General features: G+C 41.2%; 2 protein-coding genes across 4 annotated transcripts in view; one reads left to right on the plus strand and one right to left on the minus strand.

Annotated features, from left to right (window-relative positions):
- The window catches only part of espn (espin), a 186,688-nt gene that overhangs the window by 169,967 nt on the left and 3,919 nt on the right, over window positions 1-12,802 (plus strand). For 2 of the 3 annotated variants that reach the window (XM_060931530.1, XM_060931533.1), the window contains 2 exons: window positions 1,158-1,237; window positions 11,595-11,606. In XM_060931530.1, the coding sequence (XP_060787513.1) occupies window positions 1,158-1,237; window positions 11,595-11,606 (92 nt within the window). The remainder of the gene's footprint in view (window positions 1-1,157; window positions 1,238-11,594; window positions 11,607-12,802) is intronic. The other variant, XM_060931531.1, reaches the window with a different exon arrangement.
- Window positions 3,098-12,802, minus strand: part of exosc10 (exosome component 10) — a 285,760-nt gene continuing 276,055 nt past the window's right edge. Inside the window, exon 26 of the mRNA XM_060931529.1 lies at window positions 3,098-3,107. The gene's annotated coding sequence lies outside the window, so the exon portion shown is untranslated. The remainder of the gene's footprint in view (window positions 3,108-12,802) is intronic.

The raw sequence follows: 12,802 nt of genomic DNA on the forward strand, positions 1-12,802 counted from the left end.
ATATATATATATATATATATATATATATATATATATATATATATAATTTTTATTTTTTTTTTTACCCACTAAAAAAAACAACTCGTTGTCGTGTGGATGTAGCCTTGCAAAGGGCAGTCCCATATACGATTCGTACATTGGGGGAGTGCCTGTTAGAGAGCGCACTTGTCCTGGGCCATCGGCATAGTGAGGTAGGGTGGCCAGTTCCTTTCCTCGCCGCCTTTTAACTTCCCCAGTGTTTCCACCAGGTCCCCATTCACTGCTGGGTGGACAGGGAGCGAGCCCCAGATCCCCGTCGAGCCGAGGCTCGAACCAGGGACCATTCGCTTAGCGGTCAAGCGCTCTAACCACTTGGCCACCTGCGCTCCGGATGTAGCCTTAGGCACATGTAAAGAAATGCTGTAGACCAAAAATGGCTTAAAATATAATGGAATGAAATGTTTCAACATTAAAAAATACTATAAACTGTAAGCCATAATAAATGAAACAAAGTCAATATTTGGTGTGAAACGACCCTTTGCTTTAAAAAAAATAATAAAATTGTAGGCTGCGGTACGATGAGTGCAGTTTGATAAGGAAATGAGCTGTAGGTTTTACTGAGCATCTTCCAGAACCAGCCCCAGTTCTTCTGGACACTTTGACTGTCACACTCGTGTCTTCATTTTGCACCAAAACCCAGCAGCCTTCATTATGTTTTCTTTTTTCATCTGAAAAGTCGTCTCTTATGTAATACGCTGCTCAGATATGAAAAGGTTTTTTTTTTTTTTTTTTTTCCTGTAACATTTAATTTTGTGCTGAACGTTTGGAACTTTAAAATGTTTTTGTACTGACTCGATATTGTAGAAATCATCAAATAGAAATCTATAACAAAGTTTGTATGAAAGGGTGCCTAAGGCTTTTGCACAGTACTGTATATTTTATCATTTTAATTTAAATTATCTTATTTTAAATACTGGGATCAAACAAGATCTATTCTAATCAGAAAAAAAAAATCTTTACCACACTAATTAGACACTTGTCGCACACCATGTTAATGCTTTATAGTCATATTTGGTTTATTTATCTTTTCCTAAGCCTCCTATGACTTGTCGCAGTGTTAATAAATTGCGGTGATGTTTCATTCAGCTCACTAACCACAGTTTTGTGTCTTTTGATAGGCTGAGGAGGAGGCGGCCCGGCTTGCGTCCCTGCCTGCTTGGAGAAGAGACATCATGAAGAAAAAACTGGATGAAGAGAAGTGAGAAAGCACTTGCGCTTCTTTTCTGCAATTTTTGTCTCCTTTCATGTCCAGCATTCATTTAAAAACACAAATATTGACTTCTGCCCTAAATGATATAGACTGGTACCAAAATTCAAAAAAGTGCTTATTTAAGGAGTTAAAGGCATTTTTGAGACAAAGTCGGCAAACAGTCTTATTTTGTCAATTTGGGTGTGCCGAATTCAAATCTGCAATATGCCGAGCTCTATCTGACCTCTGTTGACCTCTCGAGGTCATTGAACTTTGGGCCTGTAAACGTCTCGGCTGAACCCAGTTTCTCAGCTTTCTAAGGAATGAAATGTGCTAAAATGATTAATGAAGTTAGCAAATGGCCTTGTTTGTTAAATGTTTGGGTGCTGAATTCATTTTTCATTTGTAAAACGACATATGACCTCTGATAACCTCAAGGTCATTAAACTTGGCCTACTGAGGTATTTCACCCACGTGACCAAGTCATGTGATGCTGCCATTTTGGATGTCACGGCTCGAATCAGTTTGAATGCGAGGAAGGCGACAAACGAAAAACATAAAAGAAAAAGGAGCGAGATGCAGAAAACACCTTCACTATCCAGCGACGTAGGGCATTTACAGGGCGAGCAGAGGGAGAGGGATTTGCAAAAATTGAGGTTAGGAGGCTTAGAGAACGACGTTTACCTGCTTCCACCAGGATTGTTCACTGACGTACGGAAGTACACGAAGCCCTCGTCTTTACCTGACTTCGGCCCACATGATCTGTATACCTATGTCGTTAAAAACCCATCGCCATACACAGGTATTGATCTGAAAGCGTATAAGAGTTTGGATGCCTACAAATATTTTGTGTCAGGCTGGGTAACATGCCTACATCAGCGGGTCGTCCCTGGAGCCGGTGGTCGCCATCTTATTACAGCTAAGGTTTGTTCACATTTTCATTTACTTTCGGTCCTCAGGATAAACAAAATGTTATTAAATGTCATTGAAATAACTTCTTAGTCTGTTGAGACATGGCCCGTTATAAATTTGCTGTTACCAGGCAATGATGAAGAACTGTATTATTAGGGTCGGTGTAGTTGTAGCAGTGTATTAGCAGCTAGCTGTTAGCACTAGCTAATGTCAACAACATCATAGCTGGTATGTTACTGTAGCAATGTTTACGTTCAGTCATTTGGATGACTGTTAAAACCTTTCAATCTCAAGTTTTTCCTGTACTGGATTTACTAGTTTACTGAGCTAGCGCGCTCGGGCAAGCTGGGAGCCGGCGCGTGCTAGCTCAGTAAACTAGTAAATCCAGTACAGGAAAAACTTGAGACTGAAAGGTTTTAACAGTCATCCAAATGACTGAACGTAAACATTGCTACAGTAACATACCAGCTATGATGTTGACATTAGCTAGCTTGACGTTCAAAATGGCGGACACCGGGGCGTCACGTGACCCTGTGACGTCAGGTGAAATACCTCAATAGGCCTATGCATTTAACGGCATTTTTAAACTGACTTTACTCCCCCAAAAAGAATATGAACAGACAAAAAACAAATAGAAAGGAACAAATACAACATTAAATGCCAGTCCATGTAGATGTGACTTACTTTTCACAATGAGAATGCCTCGGCGATCACCTTACATAACATTGCATTACATTTAGCGGTTATTGTTTATACAAAGCTACTGAAAAAAGGACAGATTCAGCAGCATACAAACTGTGGGGGCATACAGGGTATACAGGTTAATCAGGGTTAGTATATATGAGAGTTTTTTTCTTTGTTTTTTGTAAAGGCTTTACCCCGTTTAAAACAAAACAAACAACAAAGAAAAAAACTCTCATATATACTAACCCTGATTAACCTGTATACCCTGTATGCCCCCACATTTTGTATGCTGCTGAATCTGTCCTTTTTTCAGTAGCTTTGTATAAACAATAACCGCTAAATGTAATGCAATGTTATGTAAGGTGATCGCCTAGGCATTCTCATTGTGAAAAGTAAGTCACGTGTACATGGACTGGCATTTAATGTTGTATTTGTTCCTTTCTATTTGTTTTTTGTCTGTTCATATTCTTTTTGGGGGAGTAAAGTCAGTTTAAAAATGCCGTTAAATGCATAGGCCTATAGGCCAAGTTTAATGACCTTGAGGTTATCAGAGGTCATGTTGTTTTACAAATGAAAAATGAATTCAGCACCCAAACATTTAACAAACAAGGCCATTTGCTAACTTCATTAATCATTTTAGTACATTTCATTCCTTAGAAAGCTGAGAAACTGGGTTCAGCCGAGACATTTACAGGCCCAAAGTTCAATGACCTCTAGAGGTCAACAGAGGTCAGATAGAGCTCGGCATATTGCAGATTTGAATTCGGCACACCCAAATTGACAAAATAAGACTGTTTGCCGACTTTGTCTCAAAAATGCCTTTGGGTGTCACAATTCTGGATTTTGGTACCAGTCTAATAATGTCAAATAAATTAAGTGTAAATCAGATATCCACGACTGAATTCACAAATTCCTAAAAATAAATAAGATGCTAACTTGATCTCTAGTCGATGATAAACCTCTATATTTGTCACAGATTTGTCCTGTTTCTGCTTTCTGAACAGACAAGTTACTAGTACAATTCTGAAAGAGATCTTTAAAGAGACCTGTCAAGAGATTTTTTTATACAGTTGTTGCAATGGTTTGGAAACTCATGGCAAAATTAAATGTTTTATTGATTTTTAAGTGAAAAGAAGTATAAAAAAAAGAAGCAGCAAAACCTATGCAGCAAACTATTTTTACATTTGCATTAAAGTAATGCAGTTACTTTATGTTTGATTAATTTAAAAATAGTAATTGTGGCATGCAGTGTTGGGCAAGTTACTTCAAAACTGTTTTGCATTATTTATTACTTGTTACTGTCATTTTAAAGTAATTAGTTACATTATAATATTACTGTATTTAAAATGTAAGGCATTACACTACTATTGCATTACTTTTAAGTTACTCTCAGCAAAATAACCGGAAGTATGGATTTGGCAATCTAAATGTAGCTCAAGACGCTCAATTAGCTCATCACACATCCAGTGGAAGGTGATGTGGCATCTGACTGAGCTCGGCTTATGGTTAAAAACACTAGAATATAATAGCCACAGTGATGGCTCATGGCACAATACAAGGAACAATCATCGCAAGAACAGACAAAAGGTGAAAGTCTGGCAAATTGTGATAGAAATACTGTAACTTTAGGCCTATTCATATTAACATTAATTGAACTGTATTGTATTGTAATATCTAAAGATATGACAGGATACAAAATTAGCATTTCTATGCCTTTATTGTTTTCAAGTTTACAGCATTAAGCATAGTTTCATCTCATCTCATTATCTCTAGCCGCTTTATCCTGTTCTACAGGGTCGCAGGCAAGCTGGAGCCTATCCCAGCTGACTACGGGCGAAAGGCGGGGTACACCCTGGACAAGTCGCCAGGTCATCACAGGGCTGACACATAGACAACCATTCACACTCACATTCACACCTACGGTCAATTTAGAGTCACCAGTTAACCTAACCTGCATGTCTTTGGACTGTGGGGGAAACCGGAGCACCCGGAGGAAACCCACGCGGACACGGGGAGAACATGCAAACTCCACACAGAAAGGCCCTCGCCGGCCACGGGGCTCGAATCCGGACCTTCTTGCTGTGAGGCGACAGCGCTAACCACTACACCACCGTGCCGCCCTAAGCATAGTTTATGCTTCATAAAAAAAAAAAAAAAAAGATTAGCCCTAAGGGATATGGCTCCATTTCAGAAATTTAACAAAAATGAACATATTATGGCAAATCGTAGCCTACAGTAAAACTGGCCTGAAAAAAAAACCCACAAGCCTTTTAAATCACGGCTAGACAATGATTATTAGCTATATGAGGCTACCCAGTCACATTTCGAAAAACGGAATTAGAAATAATAAAATCAAAGTGCTTTTAATGATATTGAAGTGCTTAGGCATCTTAGCCCTCGAAGGAAAGGCAGCTCAATCACTTTAGTCTGACTTCCGACCAGAAAAAAAACTCAATTATACAGGACAAAAATGTAAGTCAGCATATCTTCAACAACATACTCCGCCACAAGTCTCCTAACCTCCTGAGGCTGAAGGAGCGTCTCAGAGCGGCAGAACGTTCATTCTGGCTGCTTTGTGATTTTATCGCCACTCTCATCCTCCGCTTGCTTCCTTGCTAACTTCATGTTACTATGGCACCTCTGGAAATGTTTAGTTAAATTACTGGTGCTATTTCGGGAAGTGGACAGGTCTTTAGGTTTAGCACACAAAGTGCATTTGACTACGATGTTCTTCACATCCTTATTTTTCACAAACTTAAAGTAATGGGCGTGTGCCCATCTGGAGATGCTATCCGCCGTTAGAGCAGCTGCAGGTTCACTCCTCTCTCTCTCTCCTGTCTGACTAGCCTAAAGGAAAAGGAAGTGAAACATTTTGCGCGGACGTTTCGCCTCTGCTGACCTCGCGGTGATTTTGGCAAATTTGTATGAAGGAAAAAACCCATCACTTCATTCCAGGTTAAAAATGCATTGTAACGCGCGTTACTGACATTTGTACCGAGTAAAATATTACCAAATTTTTTTCTGTAATGCCTTACATTACCGCGTTACTGCAAAAAGCAATGCATTACAGTAATTCGTTACTTTTGTAACGCGTTACTCCCAACACTGGTGGCATGTGCAAAAGTTTGGGCACCCTTGCAGTTGTAAAGTCTCAGAATTTATTTAACTTCTTGACCTTAATTAACCCATTGGAAGAATAGTCATTAGGAATTGCTAGCTGACGAGTCTTCAAATCTTGAGCTAATACTCAACAACCTATGGTGGTGTTTACATTAGACCGTATCAGCGGATCATCAGGTTAACGTTTTTAAAACGATTCGCGTGCACACAGCAACGCCAATACACGATTCGCGTGCACACAGCAACGCCAATACACGGATACGCTAATCACATGACTAATTAGACGGCACGTCACATGATCCCAGTGCATATCAGGCATGCGCAAGTCACTCACCACTTGCAAGTGGAAGGATGGCAAGCGAACACCTTCTCCAGCAGATAAACACACCTGGCTGTGATGTTCATGTTCTCACTGAGTTTAAGCGCTTGAAGGAGGTAAATAAGTTGAAATGTGTAAATAAACCTCAGTGCGGCTCAGCGCTTCCTCCTGCGCTCCAAATCACTCCGCCCTGAACAGCGAGTGCCCTCTGGAGGGTGCGCACTCTGGCCCTGCGCAGCTCACAGAGCGCGCGAGTGAAGCGCACGAGCAGTGATTCGGGACTGAGCCGCTGTGTGTGTGATCCCAATGCCAGCGAATCAGGAAGGTGGATGTCACAGTGACGTTGTCCAATGACGACGTCAGCTAGAGCTCAGCACTGCGTTTCCTCGTTCCTCAATGTTTACACAGCACCGGATCAGATACGAACTGGGTTGAATACGTGGGCCCTGGCGGATTCAAGTTGTTCCGCCTGTGGAGTCGTTTCCCGGCGTTTTAATGTGCACGGACAGTGCATCCGCGACGAAAACGAGACGGATACGGTCTAATGTAAACACCACCATAGGCTCCTCTAAGCAACACAGGCTTTACACTGTCACGTGACCCTATAGCAACAGTAACACCATGGCATGCTTGTAGTGTTTCATTCAGCTGAGTTAATTGTTATTGATCGGTATGGGAAGGTTTTGTTACATTTTTGGATGTCGTTTTGAACGAAACAAAGGCATCAGATTTTTTAATTTACCAAAAGTAATTCATCACCGGGGGAAAAACTAGAGAGATTTCTAATGTAGACGGGAAAAATGGAGGGGGAAAAAAACATTCAGCGAGACTCTGTGTTGAACAGAGTGCTCAAAAACCCTATGGTATGCTCACTTCATTTCAGTGAAGATGAGAATAAAAAAATAATTTCACAACTGCAGCAAGGTGCTCATTCTTATAGAGTGAAGTGAACATGAGCAACACAGCAGCTCTGCACAGCCGAACCTTCACTGGGACTTGGTGCCTTTACATTCGGGGATCCTTCGGAGCGCGTTGTACACATGCCCGGGACCTAGTTGTTATGGGAAATACCTGATGCTGATTTGAGTGCAGTCAGCATGCTGTTTTCACAGAGACTTTGTGAAGTATTGTGTCAGGTATGTGATGGTAGATGGGTCTAATTGCAGGAAGAGTGTTTATTAGCAGGCATAATATTTATAAAAACAAATGAAACCGAAACATGTCGAGAAACAAACGTGACCGTGATAATGATAATACTTCATGAAGCCTCTGTGTCTTTATATGTGCGAGCTGATTGCTCTCAAATCAGTATCAGGTGTTTCCCATAACGACTGGGTCCCAAGCGCACACATAACGCGCTCCAAAGGATCCCCAAATGTAAAGGCACTTTAAGTCCCGGTGAAGGTTAGGCTCTGCTAAGGCGCTGTGTTGAGGCTCATGTTCATTTCACTGTATAAGAATGAGCACTGCACTGCAGTTGTGAAATGAATTTTTTTTCATTCTTACCTTAGTGGAAATGAGGTGAGCATACCACAGAGATTTTGACCTCTCCGTTTGACACAGAGTCCCAGCGAATGTTTTTTCCCCCGTTTTTCCCCTTAATGATGAATTACTTTTGGTAAATTAAAAATATCTGATGTTTTTATTTTTGTTCAAAATGATTTGTACGTCCAAAAACACACCAAAACCTTCCCATACCGATCAATAACAACTAACTCTTCGGAATGAAGCACTACAAGCATACCCCCTGTCATGGTGTTATCATTGTGTCATGGGGTCACGTGACAGTGCAAAGCCTCTATTGACTAAGCAGCCGAAAATAAAGCTAAGAGATGCCTCCAAAGCAGGGCAATGTTATAAAAAAAGAGATAGCAAGGCACTTCCAGCTCTCAATTTGCACTGTATGAAATATCTTCAAGAAATAACCATTAAGGCAAGCTGTCGAATGCACGACTAGATCTGGAAGACTAATGCTGTGTTCACACTTATACCGGTACGAAAGTGGTATAACTGTATCGATACAAAATATACCAGTACAGTTTAGTGCATCTGTCCACACTAGCGAGAAATGTTTGTGGTTTTCTTTCATGGAAGTTGAAATGCGCGCGCGCGAAATGTTTCCGTGGTTACCGAGTAACTTCCTTCCGAGGATATGGTGGATGAAACAACGTGTGTGTGCTTTTTGTTGTCAATGTTCAGTCTGTATTTCTGGTGGTCATTTATTCAGTCGAATCGTATAAAACGCGCGAGGGAGTTCTCCCCCCTCCCTTTCTCCCTCTTTCCTTCTCTTCCCCTCCCTTTCTCTCCCTTTTCCCCTTTTCCTCCTTTCTTCCTCCCTCTTTCCCCCTCCCTCCTTCCCCCTCTCCCTTTCTCCCCCCTTTCTTTGCTCCATGTAGCTCCACGGTCGTTTTGAGCCATTTTGACGTTTTATTTACAGCTGGAAAGCACGGGCGTATTGTATTGTATGAATAACCCGGAAGATGTAGGAATGGTTCATTGCGCTTGTGCATTATATTTGTATCGATACAGAGCCGCTTCATCTGTCCACACTACAGCGAAGCGCTACAGTACCGATACTGTACCGGTACGAAACCCATACATTTGTGGGTTTCGTACAGATACAGTTATACCGCTACAGTACCGGTATAGTTGCTAGTGTGGACAGGTGTTGCGGTACGAAAGTAGTTTCGTATCAGTACAAAATCCCTAGTGTGGACAGGGTATAAGAAAACTCTGACAGTACTGCCTGTGTGCTGGCCAGAAATCCAGAAAGGCAAAGGACCTGCAGGAAGTGTTAGCTGACCCACGAGTGGTTGTGCACGATTATTCTCTGCAGCAGTGCTTGCACAAACCTGATCTGCATGGAAGAGTCATCAGAAGGAAACCTTACCTGCAACCTCATCACAAAAGTCAAAGTCTGAAGTATGCAAAACAATATCTAGGTAAGCCAGAGGTGTTTTGGAAACAAGCGCAGTGGACTGATGGAGTAAAAAGGGAACTCTGTCATCCAAAACATACCTCAGAATCCACCTTGAATTGCTTAAAGAAAAGGCAGGCTGAAGCTTTTGAAATGTCCCTGACAAACTTGAACATCACTGAAAATATGTATGTAGATCTTAATCATGCTGTGCATGCCAGACAGCCCAAGAATGTCACAGAAGTGTTCTGCAGGGAAGAGTGGTTTCAAATTGATAAAATTTGCACATGCCACAACTGCAAATTATTTTCTTTTTTTAATGTTTATTAAAGCTAGATGGCCTTTCGATTTCATAAAATCAGTGAAATTTATTTCCCTCTGAAATTTGGTCATTGTGTGTGTGTGTGTGTGTGTGTGTGGTGTTTACCAGCTGGGAGGTCCGTATGGTGAAATACCGTGACCAAGGTCTTGAAAGTAGTGACCGAGGCCCTCTGGGCCGAGGTCGGTATTTAAGGCCGAGGTCACGGTATTTCACCATACGGACCGACCTTAAGCTGGTAAATAATATATTTATTTTTTTCTTTACCAAATTCTAACAGAAAACGAGAGCGCCGGAAAGGGAAAACCGAGCCGCCATTTTGAATCCTCATTCACGGCTGTAATGCAAATGGCTTCCTCCTCGGTATACAAGTGCACTTCCATGGCAGGAAAAAAAAACTACATTTTGCCGCCTATGTAGTCCCCTATTTATACAAATAGGAGTCATTCAGGATTCAGCCAGGTTTTTGCTTGGTGTTAGCAAGTTAGAGATTTTTAGCTTTCTCCTGAAATGTTTTCTTTTATTTTGTCTTCCTCAGGGTAGTAAAACTCGCTTTCGCTGTGAACACTGTCGTTATCGCTATCCATGATGTAAAATTAATGCTATTTTGAATCCTCATGCACGGCTGTAATGCAAATGGCTTCCTCCTCGGTATACAAGTGCACTTCCATGGCAGGAAAAAAACTACATTTTGCCGCCTATGTAGTCCCCTATTTATACAAATAGGAGTCATTCCGGATTCAGCCATGTTTTTGCTCGGTGTTAGCAAGTTAGAGGTTTTTAGCTTTCTCCTGAAATGTTTTTTATTTCTTCTTCCTCAGGGTAGTAAAACTCGCTTTCACTGTGAACACTGTCGTTATCGCTATCCATGATGTAAAATTAATGCTATTCTCCTGAGAAATGCTGGCAAAAATTTATAATATTTTTGATAATCTTATAAATAAATCTTATAAAAAAAGATAAATGTTGACAAAAAAATGCTACCATGTTTGTTGTTGTTGTGAACGAGCGAGTCACCAGAGGTCCGTAACCGAGGTCCGCCGTACCGTAGGATACGGACCCGCTCGCCAGCCAATCAGAGCTCAGGATTTGGACTGCGAAAAAAATAAACATGTTTATAGTATCTCACAAAATATCAGGCCATTCTGTGGCTGGGAAGTTATTTAATTTGAGGAATTCCCTAGCAAATTCGCTCACGTCGCACGGTCAAGCAGACAGAGGAAGTCTGTTTGCACATATGCACACTGACCTTCATTGTCTTCTTTTTCTTCATCTTTTGGGTTTTCTGGCAGCTGGCCTCCAGTGTTGCATTACTACCATCTACAGGTTTACCTTGACCGTGCACTGACAGTTGCATCATCTCGTCACTAACGAACAGCTGATCACACCGAGGTGCTCGCTGAGCGCTGATATTTATTAGTTTGGTCCTGCGTTTCCTTTCCTTCACAACATAACGTCTTTTCTTCTCGCTTTCCGTTACTGTAGTCGGTCTTCCACGTTTCATTCTCATCCTCTATTGTCCTCTCCTGTTGCAAATTTGTATCCCACAATGCCTTGTGCGAATGAGGAAAGCCCATCACATGATGCATGACGTAGTTGCGTCATGGTGAAACAAGAAAAAATAGCGGAGAATTTAGGGCCATGTGGCCCTAAATTCATTAATTGTTCTGTTTAAAAAAAAAAAATGAATAAAATTGGAAGTCTGTGATTCGAATTCAGTAGCTTTTGGTCCACTAAACAAAAATAATTGGGTGTCAGGGAAAATTAGTTTTATGACCTACACTGGAAAAATCTGAAAGGCAGTCTATCTTTAAATATAAAGTAACTGCATTAACATTCACAGAGGGGAAAAAAGTTAATTTTTTAAAAATAATTTGCTACAGAAGTATTTATGTACTTCTTTTTACTTCAGAAATTGTTAGATATAACTTTCACACAAATGTAGCAGTGCATTGTACAGACTAGTTTTTACACTGCTTCTGAATGTCTGTCAGTGTCTTGAAGATTCTGTGTAGTGTTTTTTCACATAGGTTAGTACGTTCACTGTAATTTATTAATATCTTCATCTTCTCTTATGTACCACCTGGATGAGCAGGGAGCAGAAAAGGTAAGATATTCACAAGATGTATGAGTGATATTAAATGTGCTAGTACTTTACATGTGCCACAGTTATTGGCACCCCTGGAAATTATAGTGAACACAATGTAACTGAAGCATGTTTCCCATTTAAATTGTACATTTTTGAGTTGATTGGAGTGTGTGGGAACTTTCAAGCTGTAATCCATGACTTCCTGATTAACTAGGGCACAAATATGAGGTGACACAGAGGCCAAATTCCCTTAGTCATCCACCAACATGGATGAGATAAGATAAGAGAACACACAAACCAAATGAGGGAGAAGTGTTGTTGACCTTCATAAGTCAGGGAACAGTTATTTAAAAAATAGCTGCTCGCCTAAAAATGTCCGTTTATACTGTTAGTGCAATAATTAAAAAAAAAAAAAGGGACACCAACTGGAACTGTTATAAACTTGCCTGGAAGAGGAACAACGCTTATTTTTGCCCCCACGTACAGTGAGGAGGATGGCAAAAGAGGCACAAAAAAAATCCCCAAGGATCACTGATGGTGAATTACAGGAAAAAGTAAAATCTTAGGGTGTATTCAGACCAGGATAGTTCGATAGTTCACTTGCTTTGGTCCGAACCAAATGTTTTTTTTATTTTTTCATTTTGGTGCGGTTCGCTTTCACACTGTACATTTTAGTAAGCGGACCCAAATCTGTCAACAAAGCCACGCGCCCTGAGGTCGTTCAGCTATTGGTCAGAGACGACACGCGCACAAAGCGCTGTTCTGGGGAGCGCGTGAACCCCTTCTCCTTCATTTTCTCACTGAATACAGCAAACACGTCGGCATTTTTGTGTGTTCTCTCCAAAAGCTCAGATATGTGGACATCTGCCCATATATCCACAAGGGTACGCGTTTCTTCCTCGGCCCACGTTTGCCCCCTATTCATTTTTTGTACTCTGTAGTCTAGCCTACCACTGGTCTGAATGACTGAACGACTGTTGTAAGGTTCCCTTGACAACCGAAACAGTGTTTGCACTTTGCGGTGGAGTGTCAAGACTCTGTTTCCCATAATGCTCGACAAACGACGGAAGCTCCCGAGGTACAAAAAAGCAAAACTGTCGGATTAGGTCCGGTCTGTTTTCACACCTCCAAAAGATCCGCACCAGGGTTCCTTTGGTCCGGACCGAGTCCGACCTTGCAGCTCGGTCTCGGTCCGCTTGTTTGGTCCGGACCAG

Source organism: Neoarius graeffei, chromosome 10 (assembly GCF_027579695.1).
Source record: "Neoarius graeffei isolate fNeoGra1 chromosome 10, fNeoGra1.pri, whole genome shotgun sequence".
Classification (NCBI taxonomy): Eukaryota; Metazoa; Chordata; class Actinopteri; order Siluriformes; family Ariidae; genus Neoarius; species Neoarius graeffei.